This window comes from Geotrypetes seraphini, chromosome 19 (genome assembly GCF_902459505.1).
Source record: "Geotrypetes seraphini chromosome 19, aGeoSer1.1, whole genome shotgun sequence".
Classification (NCBI taxonomy): Eukaryota; Metazoa; Chordata; class Amphibia; order Gymnophiona; family Dermophiidae; genus Geotrypetes; species Geotrypetes seraphini.
The window spans coordinates 11,707,691-11,725,109 of record NC_047102.1 but is presented as its reverse complement, the minus strand read 5'-3'; the positions used below and the strand labels follow the sequence as shown (position 1 = coordinate 11,725,109).

The 17,419-nt window shown below is 45.5% G+C and overlaps 1 protein-coding gene across 15 annotated transcripts in view; it reads left to right on the top strand.

Moving 5' to 3' along the window:
- The window catches only part of CHST1 (carbohydrate sulfotransferase 1), a 144,528-nt gene that overhangs the window by 74,841 nt on the left and 52,268 nt on the right, over positions 1–17,419 (top strand). For 7 of the 15 annotated variants that reach the window (XR_004537652.1, XR_004537651.1, XR_004537658.1 and 4 more), the window contains 3 exons: positions 4,910–5,055; positions 6,654–6,832; positions 7,722–9,070. Coding sequence is in view for 1 of the 15 variants with exons in the window: in XM_033928755.1 (XP_033784646.1) it covers positions 7,746–9,050 (1,305 nt within the window). In the remaining 14 variants the exon portion in view is untranslated. Of the gene's footprint in view, positions 1–4,909; positions 5,056–6,653; positions 6,833–7,683; positions 9,125–17,419 lie in introns of those variants that run through there. The other 8 variants (XR_004537662.1, XR_004537661.1, XR_004537659.1 and 5 more) reach the window with 6 other exon arrangements.

Below are 17,419 nucleotides of genomic sequence, written 5' to 3'. Positions count from 1 at the left end.
GTAGAAGGGAGGGGCTCTGATTTACTACTAAGGTTAACTGCATTATCTTTGGGACAGTACTGTGAACAAGTCTGCCCTGTGAACTTCTAAAAGCTAAGTTACTCAGCATTTCATATTCTGCTCTTTTCACTGTTTTTCAACATTATATCTGCTTAATTTCTCTTCTCTTCCTCCCTGTTTCTTAGTTAAAAAAACACAAAAAAATAAACCCTTCTCTTTCCTTTGTTAAATCTTATTTCCTCTTCCTCTTCATAGGACTAAGGGTAAGACTTATAGTCCCACCCACCCCAGGGACCACTGTTCATATATAGAGACCCAAATAATCAGGACTACTCAAATCAAGTCACTTTACAACCAATCAAGATGACCTTTATTCTATGCAATCACTGTGGTGCTTTAATTCCAAGACACACTATTTGGAGGCTTAAGGCTTGCCCCATCTGTCTTCAACTTGCTAGTATTAAAGAGGAGCACTGCAAACTTAAACAGGAATTGAATACAATTAAAGCAGCTTCCATCACTCCACAAAATCATACCAACTTACCACTTCTACCTCAAAGAATAAAACAGCCCAGGAATAAATGGGTCACAGTAGGCTCAGGAAGACTGTGACATATAACACAGAAACATCCACCTTCACTAATATTACCTCTACAGAATTCCTTCGCTCCACTAGTGCACTGCGATACTCAAGAAAACAGAAGGGAGGTGGGACTGGAACCAATGAAGGTAACTCAAGAGAGCAAGCACACCATAAGCACAAATAAAAAGGCCAAAAACAAAAAACTATTACTGTTGGGGGATTCCATCATCAGAGGCATTAACCTTGGAACACAAGGCGAGGAGACCAAAATAGTGAAATGTCTTCCAGGATCCTCAGCTACCAGGAGTTCCAGGCAAATACTGACTATAATTAAGGAAGAAACTAAGGATTTTAACACTGATGTTGCTATCCATCTGGGAACAAATGACCTGGCCAACAACTCCACACTTGCAGCACAGAAAGCTTTTCGGGAGCTTGGTGAGGGCTTGAAACCTTTTGTAAAGACTTTAGCTTTTTCTGAAATACTGCCTGCATATGGAAAGGGAGAGCAAAGAGTGAAAAACACAGAGGACTTTAATAGATGGCTCAAAGCCTGGTGTCATCAAAAAGGCTTCAGATACATAGGAGGATGGGGAAATACATTGAAGGACAGAAGCTATATTGCACTGATGGGCTACATATTACTACAGCAGGAAAAATAAATCTTGCAGAGAAATTTAGACAATATGCTTCTAGGCATTTAAACTAGAAGGTAGGGGTGGTGTATGTATGAAGGACAATTATAGAAACCATCCCTGGCAAAAGAAAAGATGTGATAGTAGTAAAGATTGCAACATAAACAATATCAGCAACTCATTTCTTAGCATTGCAATGGAAAGTGAAACGAAACAAAAATCTATACGAAAAAGGAGATTATCGCTGAAGAATAGCTGGAAAGCGATGACCACAAATGCTCGCAGTCTAAGCAACAAAGTTCATGATCTGCAAGCCCTGATGTTAGAGGCAGATCTAGATATTGTTGCTATCACAGAGACATGGTTCAGTGAATCACATGGATGGGATGCAAACATATCGGGATATAATCTTTTTAGGAAGGACAGAGATGGTCATAAAGGTGGAGGAGTAGCTCTCTATGTAAAGATCAATATCCAGCGACCGAAATGCAAGGGACCTGGGGAGAGGAAGAAGCGATATGGATTGCTCTGAAAAGAGAAGATGGAACTTCTATCTATGTGGGTGTAGTCTACAGACCTCCGACTCAATCGCAGCAAATTGATAAGGATCTGATTGTGGATATCCAAAAGTAGGGAAGGAAAACACTTGAGGATCAACTGTCTTCCAGAATTTTTCTTCCCGTTGATAAATGAATCCAATTTTAATTATAAGCATCATTAAATTAAAAACAAAGTCTTTAAATCTGTCTTAAATTTGTCAAGAGATGATTGTAACCTAAGAAACATAGGAAGTGAATTCCATAATGAGAAGGGCTTTGTACTGAAAATATTGACCAATGGACATTTTCATGAATAATTATTCTATATGTAATTAAATGACATGCTAAATAAATTGGTTTCACCAAATTTAAGAACTTTATAGAAGGCAGTATTGCATCTATTTTATGATATCAATATATAGGGGAACTGCTGTCTGCTCTCCACACCAACCATTCCAATCCTGTCTTGGGGTCACAGTGAGAACACATGAAAGATTTGCATACACCAGGTCTCCAAAATGTGCAACTCTCCTGCTACCCAAGACTATGCATGTTAGCTTGTTACCCGTTCTGAGCTTTCTGAGAGGATGCGATGTAAATCTAAATAAAGAAATATCTTATGCATATTCTTTGTGGGTATCCTGGAAACTAGACCAGTTTGATGTGCTTCTAGGGGAAGGCTGGGAAAATTTCTACCTATAAACAAAATGGACTTGTATGATGTAATTTGTCTTTCAGAAGCAATTTCTCCAAGTGGGTTAGTTGCTAAGGGGTTTTTTCTGTAATGAGCCTTCTCTGTAGGGAAATTCGTACTTCTGTTCCATATCTCCACCTCTACTAGAAATACAACCATGGGCATGCCACTGGAGGACAGTACCAGACTAGCCCAAAACTGATCATTTTTTAGGTTATTTTGAGTCGATGGCACCTAACTACCGTGTTTCCCCGAAAATAAACCCTAGCAGGTTTTTTGGGGTAGGTCTTAATATAAGCCCTACCCCCCAAATAAGCCCTGGTCTCTGGATTCGCTGCCAGTTTCCCTTCCCTCCCTCCCATCCCTTGTGCAGCAGAACCCTTGAGCGAGCACTGCCCCCTCCCCCCCGAGCAGCTGTGGCAGAGTGAATTCATAGGTGGACAAGGCCGAAGCAGCCTGTTTAGAGTGCTGCCGGCCCAATGCTGCTTAGGGAGGTAAGTAGGGCTCGCGGTGGGGTTCCGATGGGAGGGAGGGAAGGATGGGGATTCGGCTGCACGGTGCGTGCGGGTGCTTGGATGGGGGTGGTGCTCACTCAAGAATTCTGCTGCACAAGGGATGGGAGGGAGGGAAGGGAAGCTGGGTAAGGGTCTTGCTGCATGAGGGATGGGAGGGGTGGAAGGATAGAAGCTGGGCAAGGGTCCTACTGCACGAGAGATGCGAGGGAGGGAAGGAAGAAAGCTGGGTAAGGGTCCTACTGCTCGAGGGACGGGAGGGAGGGAAGGAAAGAAGCTGGGTAAGGGTCCTTCTGCACAAGGGATGCAAGGGAGGGAAGGAAAGAAGCTGGGTACGGGTCCTACTACACGAGGGATGGGAGGAAAGATGCTGCACATGTGGGGGAGAGAAAAGAAAGAGGAAGAATTGGGGTGAAGGAGAGGGAGTGATGATCATGTACATACCCCGAAAATAAGACCTAGTGCGTTTTTTGGGCCTAAAATTAATATAAGACACTGTCTTATTTTTGTGGAAACACGGTAGAAATACACAGCACTGTAGAAATGAGAGTCACTGCTTAAGGCAGCTTATAGTCTAATCAAGAGACAGCGATAAAGAAAAGTAATTAGTGACTTTTATTTCTTATAGAAGATATGATCAAAATTAAGAAGGCTACAAACAAGAAGAGGTTTAACTAGAGTTGTACCAAATAGCATATTTTACTACTCGGGCGAATATGAATAATGAAAAATATTATTTGGCCGAATAAATAATGAGCATTGAGCTTTAACATAACAAGTAATAAGAAGAAGCAATGTAAAATCAGAAGTCAGGTGTTTATTTCAATAGGATTTAGCACAGTAGAACCCCGAATACAAATAACGTATTTGGGACCAAATTGAATATGAACATCTGGTACAGCCCTACTTAAGACTAAAAAGTAACTAGACGTATCTGGCTTTTAGCCATCATTTGCATATGGCTAGAGAGAAATGTACCAAATAAGAGAAAGCAAATACCTAAGAGTACTCAGGGGGGGGGGGGGGGGGTACTCGGTTGGTATTTGTTAGGCTTAAGGGGTACTTGGCTTGAAAAGGTTGAGAATCACTGCTAGGGCCTAGCCAGTCAGGTTTCCATAGAAAGGAAAATGGTAAAACCAGAGGACATAATTTGAGGTTGAGGGGTGGTAGATTCAAAGGCAATGTTAGGAAATTCTACTTTACGGAGAGGGTGGTGGATGCCTGGTATGCGCTCCCGAGAGAGGTGGTGGGGAGTAAAACTGTGACTGAGTTCAAAGAAGCGTGGGATGAACACAGAAGATTTAGAATCAGAAAATAATATTAAATATTGAACTAAGGCCAGTACTGGGCAGACTTGCACGGTCTGTGTCTGTGTATGGCCGTATGGTGGAGGATGGGCTGGGGAGGGCTTCAATGGTTGGGAGGGTGTACATGGGCTGGAGTAAGTCTTAACAGAGATTTCGGCAGTTCGAACCCAAGCACAGTACCGGGTAGAGCTTTGGATTCTTGCCCAGAAATAGCTAAGAAGAAAAAAATTTAAATTGAATCAGGTTGGGCAGACTGGATGGACCATTCGGGTCTTTATCTGCCGTCATCTACTATGTTACTATGTTTTCAGGAGATCCACAGTGGATATTCAATGTATTATAAACCGCTTTGGGTGGATCTCTTCATGAAAAAGCGGTTAATGGATCCCAGTAATAAATATGTTCCGGGCAAACGGTGCAACATCTCTCTCGTCTGTTCTCAAGCTCAGGATGTATGTCCAACACGCAGTCGGAGGATATCATTCAGTAGGGCGCTGTCTTATGTGTAATTCACAGATTTTTGTGAGCCATGTCTATTGGTAGCTTTAAAATATTTTATATATTATATTGTTTGACACATGTTTTGCTTAACAGATTGCTGAGGGCTTGAATCTGCATTCTCTTCTCTCTCTCTTTCAGATGCTGTGTTTGGCGTCTTCCCTCTTTCCATAACCTGCTTCTTGTTTTTTTGTACCTGACTCAGTGGGTTACAAGAGACCGAGGCAGCCATAACTGTTTCTGCTTTGATCAGTGGCAGAACGATCCAGTGGCCTTCGACATCTTTGGTAAAGAGGCTGGCCTGGAACTTTCTCTCTGACATTAGAATTGACGTCGCGGGGAAGGGTTGTGGGCTGTCCGCGTGCAATTGCTGCAGGCGCCTGGCCCGTCCTTGTGACGGATGGATGGATGGCGCGTGTTGGGCGGCAGCAGCAGGGGATGGAGCGGGTTGGGTGTTGGCAGGGGTGGAGCTTGGGCGGGGGTAGTCGGTTGGTATTTGTTAGGCTTAAGGGGTACTTGGCTTGAAAAGGTTGAGAATCACTGCCCTAGCCAATCAGGTTTTCAGGAGATCCACAGTGGATATGCATTGCCCCCACTGTACTGAAAAGCCCTAGTTGGTTAAGGAAGATCTATGGACTGAGATGAGAATCACTGGTCTAATAAAGGGAGGGGGGGGCAGTCCATCCCGTCGCTATCCTGCTGAGGGCAGGGCATCTCTCTTCCTCTCCTTGCTGTGCACCCCTTGCCTTCCCCGTACCTTTTTTTTCCTTCCCTGGCATGATATTGCTGCCCACGTCAGCATCGGCGCTCTGACGTCACTTCCGAGACCCATGTCTAGGAAGTAACATCAAAGGGTGTGCCGGGGGGGAGGGGGGGCACCACCATCATCATCTCGGGCGCCTCTCACCCTTATTACACCACTGGGTCTAGGCCAGGAGTGGGCAACTCCAATCCTCAAGGGCACGGTGATGTGGCTCTTACATTTTGCCTTTAGGTCAAGGCCCACTGCAGGCATTTTCTGGACCCTGGAGGGTTTATACCACACATGGGCAACTCCGGTCCTCGAGGGCCGGAATCCAGTCGGGTTTTCAGGATTTCCCCCAATGAATATGCACGAGATCTATTTGCATGCACTGCTTTCAATGCATATTCATTGGGGAAATCCTGAAAACCCGATTGAATTCCGGCCCTCGAGGACCGGAGTTGCCCATGTCTGGTTTAAACTCTAAGCTTGCACCTGAAGCAATGGCAATCTATGTGATTTATGGCAATCATTAGGAGCCAGAGTGGTATTTGAACCTGCTGCCCTTGCCATTAGGCTTGCCTCCCCCCCTTTCCCCCTCCCCCCCCCCCCCCCGACTACCACAAAGCAAAACCAGAACTAGGTTAGGCTGTCTGGGGTGATCTGAGTGAGCTGGTAAATCCTACATTTGGGCAATAGGCAGAAATAATTTGCAGAGAGTGATTAAGTGGTTTTCTGTAAACCAGGGGTGTCAAAGTCCCTCCTCGAGGGCCACAATCCAGTCGGATTTTCAGGATTTCCCCAGTGAATATGCTTGAGATCTATTAGCATACAATGAAAGCAGTATGCAAATAGATCTCATGCATATCCATTGGGGAAATCCTGAAAACCCGACTGGCATACGGCTCTCGAGGACCGGAGTTCCCTACCCCTGAGTTATATAGTGATCCTGACAGCAGGTTGGAGAACTTTGCTGTTTGCACACCTTCGTTGGCTAGTCCTTGGCACTGTCCCTGAATCCTGGTATACAGAGTGCACAAGAGGAACATTGGGTTGTGCCGACTTCTTGCAATCTATTAGTAAAGGGTTATTCCATATCCTTGTGCCCAATTGTTGCCCATATTTCACTTTTCAAATTTTTAGGTACTCGGAGAGTAAATTGAATTGTAAACAAATGTATCAGAGGAGAGGCAATTACCTGGGTCCTGGAGCAATACAGCAATCCAAAGGCTGTGTAGCCTATAATTACTAATCATTCCTAGAATGCTGCAAAACTTAGTGCTGCGGACACAGAGGACACTTCCTGCTAGCAAAGACAAAAGGTAGAGAATGCACTCACTCAGCTGCCCCTCACTATCTCTCTTCACTTATCTCCCCCTATGACCCCCCCCCCCCCCCCAATCTGGTGAGCTATGCTCAGCTGGTAAGTCCCTTATATCTGTGCCTTTCTCTTAAACTGCCAACTCCAGACTCCATCCCTTCTGCCTTGCTGTGGCGTATGCTTGGAACAAGCTGCCCAAATCCCTACGGCGGACTCCATCTTTCTCAGTGTTCAAGGTGCAGCTAAAAACCCACCACTTTGCTTTCGACTCCTAACTCTTCTCACCTTGGGTTCTGCATCCCCAACCCTATATGTCGTGTCTGTCTGTCCAAGTTAGATTGTAAGCTCTTCTGAGCAGGGACCATCTATAAATGTCAGCCCACCTCTTCGAGAGTGCTTTCGACGCCTAACTCCTCTCACCTGGGGTTCTGCATTTCCAACCCTCTATGTCATGTCTTGTCTGTCCGAGTTAGGTTGTAAGCTCTTCCGAGCAGGGACCGTTTATAATTGTCAACGTGTACGCCTTTCGGTGCTATATAAGTAATAAGTAGTAGTAGCAGCAGCAGAATGTCGAAAGTGGGGACAGTGGACTTGGGTTTCTTTGTTCTCAAGTGCAATCTGATCACAGGACTGGGTTTAATCACTAGGGTGACCAGGAGGAGTTTCTGATATAGGCAGCCTTGAAAATTAAAGACGAAAGATGATTATTTTTTTGAAAGTAGATACAGATATGGTGGGGAATGCCAGTAGATCCGTCTTGAGGGAGGGGGAGGAGAGAGACCGGCTGGATTTTAATAGGGGTCGTGGTTGATGGATCATGTATAATACTATTTACTGTTCTGTTTTCCACAGTTCATGACGACGTGATTTTTATTTTTCTTCAAAAACAGGCCCTAAGACGGCGGCACTGACCCATGGGGCTTCCAGCCATGAAATGTTTCTGGAAGGCTATCTTCTTACTAGCTTTGGCATCAATTGCTATCCACTACACAGCCATCCAAAGTTTTACAGCCAAATCCTCCTTGCTCTGCACCATTCCCAACCCACTTACTGAACGAGTCTTAGATACACCGCTTGCAGAACGAGCATGTGATGAGATCCCAGTGGTTTCTAACGTCTCCAGAAAGACACACATTCTGATCCTTGCTACAACACGCAGTGGTTCCTCCTTTGTAGGTCAAATATTTAACCAACACTTTGACATCTTCTATTTGTTTGAGCCTCTCTACCACGTTCAGAATGCCTTGATTTACAGGGAGACCCAAGCAAAGGGCAGCATTGATCATCAAAATAAGCGTATGGTCCTGAGCAACCATGAGAGACACATGATGCTGGGTGCAGGCCGGGACCTCCTTAGGAGCCTCTATGAGTGTGATCTCCACTTTCTAGAGAACTACATCAAACCCAAGCCAATGAACCATACTACAAACAGGTTGTTTCGACGGGGAGCCAGTAAAGCACTTTGCTCTCCTTCTGTTTGTGAGTCTCTGGAGCCTGATGATACTCCTCCAGAAGAAGTGGACTGCATTAAAAAATGTGGCACCTTGAATCTAACTCTGGCTGTGGAGTCATGCAAAGATCATGAACATGTGGCCATCAAAACTGTGCGGGTTCCTGAGGTCAGTGACCTCAGGCCTTTGGTGGAAGACCCCAGGTTGAATCTGAAGATCATTCAGTTGGTGCGTGACCCTCGTGGTATTTTAGCTTCTAGGAGTGAAACCTTTCAAGATACCTACAAGCTTTGGAGGATCTGGAGAGCCACTGGCAGGAAACCTTATAACCTTGACACCAACCAGCTTCTTACTATCTGCAAGGATTACCTGAATTCTGTCTCCACTGGTCTGAACCGACCATCCTGGCTCAAGGGCAAGTACTTACTATTGAGATATGAAGATATGGCCAGGAACCCCATAAAAAAAACGGAGGAAATTTACAATTTCCTGGGAATCTCTATGGACAGCAGCATAGTGCGCTGGATAGAGAACAATACCAGAGCAGACACCACCTTTGACAAACATAAGTATGGGACTATACGTAACTCAGAAGCCACTGCAAAGAACTGGAGACAGAAACTCTCCTTTGACATTGTTGAATTCATACAGAACACTTGCCAGGAGGTCTTGGTACAGCTGGGTTACAAATTAGTGAATTCTGACCAGGATTTGAGGAACCTGTCCTTCAGTCTGGTAGAGGAAAAAACCTTCTCACCATTTTTCTAATGCAGCTTGTTTTGACAGGGGTGAGGAGGGGAGTAGACTCAATTTTTTTTATATTAAAAAAAGAAAAGTTGTAATTGTTGCCTTATTCTTCTATTTTCCCAAATGTTGTACTATTTCATCAGGGGAGGAATCTCCTGTGGGATGTTGGGAATGTAGGTGAAGTGTAGGCCATAGGTTGGCCGAAGAGCACAAAGCCTTGGGGCATCTGTTTCAGATACCTCCAGGCCCACCTTTACAATTTTAAAAACAAAAACCAAGAACAAATATGGAAATAACATAACTATTTATCTGTTTCACATGTGGTTTCCATCTTAGTCAATTTAGGTCTGCAAGTTCTTGGTAATATATTGTATTGGAAAGAACATACATATGACTAGCTTTTAAGAGCTATGCTTTCTTTAGTTCCAGTTTAAGTTTGATTACAGCTTTGACAATAAATATGGCAGGTGTAAAGTAAAAGGATGACAGGAGGAGGGTTGAAGGAAATTTGGAGGAACTAGATTGTTACAGGTGTCCTTGATTATTCAATGAAAAATGTTATACGATATTCAGTATAGCTTGTAAATCTAGGGCAACTACATAAGCAGCAGTGTTAATTTAAATACCGTATTTTCGCGGATATAACGCGCGCGTTATACGTGATTTTACGTACCGCGCATACCCCTCGCGCGTTATATGCCTGAGCGCGGTATACAAAAGTTTTTAAACATAGTTCCCACCCCGCCCGACGCCCGATTCACCCCCCCAGCAGGACCGCTCGCACCCCCACCCCGAACGACCGCTCGCACGCGCTCCCACCCGCACCCGCATCCACGATCGGAGCAAGAGGGAGCCCAAGCCCTCTTGCCCGGCCGACTCCCCGACGTCCGATACATCCCCCCCCCCCGGCAGGACCACTCGCACCCTCACCCCGAAGGACCGCCGACTCCCCAACAATATCGGGCCAGGAGGGAGCCCAAACCCTCCTGGCCACGGCGACCCCCTAACCCCACCCCGCACTACATTACGGGCAGGAGGGATCCCAGGCCCTCCTGCCCTCGACGCAAACCCCCCCCCCCCAACGACCGCCCCCCCCCAAGAACCTCCGCCCGTCCCCCAGCCGACCCGCGACCCCCCTGGCCGACCCCCACGACACCCCCACCCGCCTTCCCCGTACTTTGTGTAGTTGGGCCAGAAGGGAGCCCAAACCCTCCTGGCCACGGCGACCCCCTAACCCCACCCCGCACTACATTACGGGCAGGAGGGATCCCAGGCCCTCCTGCCCTCGACGCAAACCCCCCCCCCTCCCCCGACCGCCCCCCCCCCAGAACCTCCGACCGCCCCCCCGCGACCCCCCTGGCCGACCCCCACGACCCCCCCACCCCCCTTCCCCGTACCTTTGGAAGTTGGCCGGACAGACGGGAGCCAAACCCGCCTGTCCGGCAGGCAGCCAACGAAGGAATGAGGCCGGATTGGCCCATCCGTCCTAAAGCTCCGCCTACTGGTGGGGCCTAAGGCGCGTGGGCCAATCAGAATAGGCCCTGGAGCCTTAGGTCCCACCTGGGGGCGCGGCCTGAGGCACATGGGCCAAACCCGACCATGTGTCTCAGGCCGCGCCCCCAGGTGGGACCTAAGGCTCCAGGGCCTATTCTGATTGGCCCACGCGCCTTAGGCCCCACCAGTAGGCGGAGCTTTAGGACGGATGGGCCAATCCGGCCTCATTCCTTCGTTGGCTGCCTGCCGGACAGGCGGGTTTGGCTCCCGTCTGTCCGGCCAACTTCCAAAGGTACGGGGAAGGGGGGTGGGGGGGTCGTGGGGGTCGGCCAGGGGGGTCGCGGGTCGGCTGGGGGGGAGGGGGGTTTGCGTCGAGGGCAGGAGGGCCTGGGATCCCTCCTGCCCGTAATGTAGTGCGGGGTGGGGTTAGGGGGTCGCCGTGGCCAGGAGGGTTTGGGCTCCCTTCTGGCCCAACTACCAAAGGTACGGGGAAGGGGGGTGGGGGGGTCGCCAGGGGGGTCGCGGGTCGGCTGGGGGGCGGTCGGAGGTTCTTGGGGGGGGCGGTCGTTGGGGGGAGGGGGGTTTGCGTCGAGGGCAGGAGGGCCTGGGATCCCTCCTGCCCGTAATGTAGTGCGGGGTGGGGTTAGGGGGTCGCCGTGGCCAGGAGGATTTGGGCTCCCTCCTGGCCCGATATTGTTGGGGAGTCGGCGGTCCTTCGGGGGGAGGGATGTATCGGACGTCGGGGGGGGGGCATCAGGCTTTCAGGATGGGGACAGACCTTCAAGGGGGGACAGTGCACGGAAGTCAGGGGGGGTGAACGGAGAGTCGGGACAGCGCACGGAAAGTCAGGGCGGGCGAAAGGAGCGTCGGGCAGCATGCGCGGTATACCCGTGAGCGCGGTATAGAAAAGTTTTTGTACATATCGTGATTTCTGCGCGCTATACCCCTGTGCGCGTTTTACAATGGTGCGCGTTATATCCGCGAAAATACGGTAATGTATTTGCTTAAGTTCAGGATCATATATTAAGCAGTCCTACCTAAACAACTCGCTCTGCTGAATATCAGGTCTAACGCATATAATTCAGATGCTTATTTTTAGGTGGAGACTAGGCTTCTAAATATTCTTTTTGTATTTGTTTAAATAGCTTATGTAGTTATATGACTGGCCTATCTGGTATGAGTAGTTGTCTTTTCTGGTCTTGTACCATCTTGGAAGAGAGAAGAATGAGTTTATAAATTCCTCCACCTCATTCTTTAAATCTCTCAACAGTAAGTGTTCTTGCCCAGGGGCTATCTGAAAAGGCTTTGACTGAAACTCTGAAGTCAGGGATCTATATCTAGCCAGCAGCTGATGCTCCCCTTGAGCAATAACCATGACTCTCGACCCCACCCAATGCCTTTGATTGCTGTCTACACATTTCCATCCCCAACTGACCTGGGAAGCAGAAGATCCAACTCAAGTCCTAGTTTGATCCCATTCACATGGTACCATCCCTAACACTAACATTGAATTGGCTATAAATTTCCATACTTAAAATTGATAGCTCCCAAATGCCGCCTTCAGCCCTTCAATTATATTCCTACCAATGCCTTCTATTTCTATCAATGATCATTTGATCATTGATAGAAATTCTATGCGCACAGAGAGATATAATAATAGCCTCACTGGGTCAGACCACAATGGTCCATCTAGCTTGTCCTCACAGTGGCCAATCCAGGTCACAAGTACCTGGCAGAAACCCAAATAGTACAGTAGCAACATTCCAGAGCTGATATTGTGATGTCACAATGCCTCTTTCCACCAATGTCTAAGAACCAACCTCACTAGTGATGTCAAAATGGATGGATTGTCCTATACTTGGCTCACAAGAACATAAGAATAGCCTTACTGGGTCAGACCAATGGTTCATCTAGTCCAGTAGTCCATCCTCGCAGTGGCCAATCCAAGGCACTAGTACCTGGCAAAAACCACAAATAATAGCAGACAGCCTCTACTATTTGATACTTTACAGTCTCACCACCACCAATATTCAAAACCCACATACATAAGCAAAAATAAACTTGGATATGAGTTAGGGTAGCCTTAGGTTGTTATTGGTAGGGATTAAATTGTGGATTTAATTTAATGTGGTGTCTTATATACTGCTAAATCTCCCAAAGATTCGAAGTGGTTTAAAACACAATTAAATTGATTAATGGCCAAAGTTCTAATCTGGTACTTTGAATTCCCTCTCTGTCCCAATGGGCTCACAATCTAACTATAGCACCTATGAAAGAAAGAATTACTTACGTTTACCTATAAAAGAGAAGGAAGAGGGAAAAGATAATACAATAAGTTCAACACTAGAGGTGCGTAAAAGGCACAACAGAAGGGAAATCTTCAATATCAAAGAACCCCAAAGAAAAATCCTAAAAATAAAAGCAGGAAAAAAATAGCAAAATTAAACCAGCCCAACAAAAAGAAGGCAAAAATAAACCTCAGTCATTCTCAGTCAGCTTCTAATTCCCTCTTTTTCTCAATCCAACACTCAGACCTCCTCCCCTGTCTTACCCCTAGTTATCAAAACTAGTCTGAAATCTCTGGCCATACTATGCGCACTGTTATAGTTGATCATTTTATGTCTTACACTACTGGGTACGTTTGAAGGTTCTGATCCTGAGGTCATCAATGCGGTAGTCTAGTCTGGTACAGTGGTCCCCCCAGCAGTGCCACCTTGTTCTTTGTGGTGCATGATAAATAGGGGTCCTTTTACTAAAGTGTGCTAGTGCGTCTTGGTGCGCGTGCAAAGAACATAAGAATTGTCGCTGCTGGGTCAGACCAGTGGGTCCTTCGTGCCCAGCAGTCTGCTCAAGCAATCCAGCAAAGACCAGTGCTCTATTAGAGTCTAGCCTTACTTGCGTATGTTCTGATCCAATAGGAACTTATCCAACCTTGTCTTGAATCCTGAAGGGTGTTTTCCCGTATAATAGCCTCCGGAAGAGCATTCCAGGTTTCTACCACTCCCTGGGTGAAGAAGAACTTACTTACGTTTGTACGGAATCTTTTTCCTTTCTAACTTTAGCGAGTGCCCTCTCGTTCTCTTCACCTTGGAGAGGATGAACAGTCTCCCTTTCTCTACTAAGTCAATTCCCTTCAATGTCTTGAATGTTTCGATCATGTCTCCTCTCAGTCTTCTCTTCTCAAGGGAGAAGAGGCCCAGTTTCTCTATCCTCTCGTTGTATGGCAGCTCCCCAAGTCCCTTAGCCATTTTTGTCGCTCTTCTCTTTCCAGTAGTACTATGTCCTTTTTCATGTACGGTGACTAGTGTTGGATGCAGTATTCCAGGTGGGAGTGTACCATGCCGGCTACAATGGCATGATAACCTTTTCAGATCTTAATCATTCCTAGCATTCTGTTTGCCCTTTTTGCCGCCACCGTGCATTGCACGGACGGTTTCATTGACTCCCAAGTCTCTTTCCTGGGGGCTCTCTCCGAGTATAGCTCCAGACATCCTGTATTGGTGCATATGATTTTTGTTACCGACATGCATCACCTTGCACTTATCCACATTGAACCTCATTTGCCATTTCGCGGTCTATTCCTCAAGCGTATTTATGTCTCTTTGTAGGTCTTCGCAATTCTTCTGTGTCCTCACTTAACTTTGTATACTGAGTATTCTGAGAAAGCTCGACTTGGTTTACAGCAATTAAATAAACAGGGAATGATTTACAAATGATAAATAGAAGATAATAGCAAAATTTCAAAATAATTATTTTTCAAAATGTTTGGTAAATAGAGTAGTTTTTAAAGATTTACGGAAAAATTGAAACAAACTGGAACTCCTTAAAAAAAGGGAAGATCATTCCAGAGTTGGGAGAATTTAAAGACCAAAGATTGACTGAAGATCTTGACTCTTTTAATCCCTTTTTTTAGAAGGAAGGGAGAGTTAAAATTGTTGGATACCTCTTGCAAAGGAGAACTGGTAAACGTTCCAAAATAAAGAAATAAGAAGATTAAAGATACCATGTAGAATTTAAAAAGAAATACAAGCACATTTAAATTGAATTCTAAAATAAACCGTTAGCCAATGAAAACTCTGAAGCAGAGCGGTCACATGGTCAAATTTACGTTTTCCAAAGATCAGCTTCGCAGCAGTATTCTGAATTAATTGTAATCTATGAAGACAAATTTTTGTAATGCCAAGGTAGCAAAACATTACAGTAATCAAGACGAGATAATATAATTGATTGACCTAAGATAGAAAAATGACGGTGATGAAAAAGATCTGAATAAATTTGTATCAGCCGCAAATTTAATCACCTCACTAGTCATGTCAAGTTCTAGGTCGTTTATAAATGTTGAAGCGCACAGGCCCAAGCACCGAACCCTGCTGCACTCCACTCGTGACACTTTTCCAGTCTGAATATTGACCATTCATCCCCACTCTCTGTTTCCTATCCGCCAACTAGTTTTTAATGCACGTGAGTATATCACCCTCGATTCCATGGCTCGCAATTTTCCGAAGTAGGCGTTCATGCAGAACCTTGTCAAATGTCTTCTGAAAATCTAGATATACGATGTTGACCGGGTCACCTTTGTCTATCTGCCCATTTACTCCTTCGAAGAAGTGCAGTAAGTTTGTTAAATGAGATCTTCCTTTGCTGAAGCCGTGCTGGCTGGTCCTCATCAGTTTGTGTCCATCAAGGTGATCGATGATGTGGTCCTTTATCAGCACCTTTACCATCTTTCTCGGAACCAAAGTCAGACTCACTGGTTTGTAGTTTTCTGGATCTCCCCTTGAACCTTTCTTGAAGATCGGCGTAGCATGCACCACTTTCCAGTCTTCCGGAATCTTTCTTGATTTGATCGACAGATTGGCTATTAGTTGGAGCAGTTCAGTTATAACCCCTTTCAGTTCCTTGATTACCCTCAGGTGGATGCCATCCGGTCCTGAGGATTTATCATTTTTTAGCCTATCAGTCTGTCTGTATACCTCTTCCATACTGATCGTTGTCCCTGTCAGTATCCCTAATATTCTCTATGATAAATACAGACGCAAAAAAATGTGTTCAGTTTGTCGATGATGGCTTTGTCCTCCTTTAGTACTCCCTTTATTCTCTGGTCATCTAATGGCTCCACCGCTTCCTTCGCAAGTCGTTTCCCCTTAATATATTGAAAGAACGGCTTAAAGTTTTTGGCCTCCTTGGCTATTTTTTCTTCGTAGTCTCTTTTGGCCCCTCTTACCACTTTGGCACTTACGTTGATGTTGTTTGTGCTTTTTCCAGTTTTCTTCCATTTTTGTCCTCTTCCATTCCTTAAACGAAGTCTTCTTGTCTCTGATCGCTTCCTTCACTGCTACAGTGAGCCACGTCGGTTCCTTGTTCTTCTTCCTCTTGGAACCCTTGTTGATACGCGGTATATATAAATTTTGCGCCTCTGTGACTTTGTCCTTAAAAAGGGACCATGCTTGTTCTAGCGCGCCTTAGTAAAAGGACCCCTTAGTCTTCCTATAACTGTAAACAGCGGCTTCTTTACCTTCCTCCCAAAATCAAATATACTGTAGATAAACCAATGAATTTATTGAACACCTAAAGCAAGAGGACCCAAATTTCCACAGGAACTGAAGAGATCCAAACAAACAAGACTGTGGAAACACAATGTTTTCGGATCTTGGAGATAATTTATTCAACATTTTCTTGATAAAAGCAATCACAGCTATAAAACAGTAATCCACAAGTGTCTTTTAGAAGGACCCAACACCCAAAATGTTGAATAAATTATCTCCAAGGTCCGAGAACATTGTGTTTCCACAGTTTCCTGTACACGCCTGTTCCATTTTCATCACTTTCCTCACATCGCCAATCCTCCTTACAACATACTTATACCTTCAGAGAAGGACTAACACCAGCTACTCATACAGTAGGAGGACTGTCGTTTCCACTCCTGCCCTAGCTGAGGTCATGTTCATGCACCTGACTTCATGTCCCCTTTTTTCTAACTCCCGTTACTCTAGCTTTTCAGTCTATATGTTCCACCTCTGTCTAAACCTTATCAAGATATTTTATAGCACATTGTGTTGATGTTGTAAATAGTATTCTATACCATAATGTGTACGGTTTTGATTATTTTTACTGCTGTTATTATTGCCTAGATCCGGCTTATTCTTGCTCTACACTGCCTTGGGTGAGGTTTCTCCAAAAAGGCAGTAAATAATTCCTAATAAAAATATCCTTAATCCACTGGCCTGAAGTGAGTAGAGCTCTTGAAAGCTGGTCACAAAATTATGACAGCCTCAGAAAAGGATGTCACCTTCAATTAGTTTATTGATCCTTATTTTTATGGTAGTTTAAAAATATAAATGGCACCTTTAGTGCAATGATGAAGGAGGCAGGCTCTGAATTCTGCCCACTATTTCCTTTGCATTGGGATGTAGACATCAACTCGTGCCTACCACCTGCATTCCACAGCTGTGAAATTAAAGGAAGGTGTTGCTTTAAAAAGTTACATCCACAGAAGATGCTCTTGCACTTCCTTCAGGCTAGCCTGGGTATAGATCAGGGAATTTGGGACCTCTAGAGAAGTTTGTGGAAGAGTAAAAAGTGGGAACTTTTGTACTGATGGCTTAAATGGGTGCCAGTGTTTTGTCCTTAAAGACTCCCTTAGTTGTAACTTTACACCAGTTGGAATGAGGCTAGAGAACCAGATTCTCAGGCAAAAGGTGCACTTCATAATTAGAGTTTGACTAGTGGACTTGCATAATTTCAGGGGTCTGTGCTTTGTGAGTGGCAGCGTTTATCCTGGCTGTTGTAAATCCTTGGGTGTATGCTTTAAATATGAAACCATTATCAAATACAGTGGTGCCTTGGTTTACGAGCATAATTCGTTCCAGAAGCATGCTCGTAATCCAAAGCGCTCG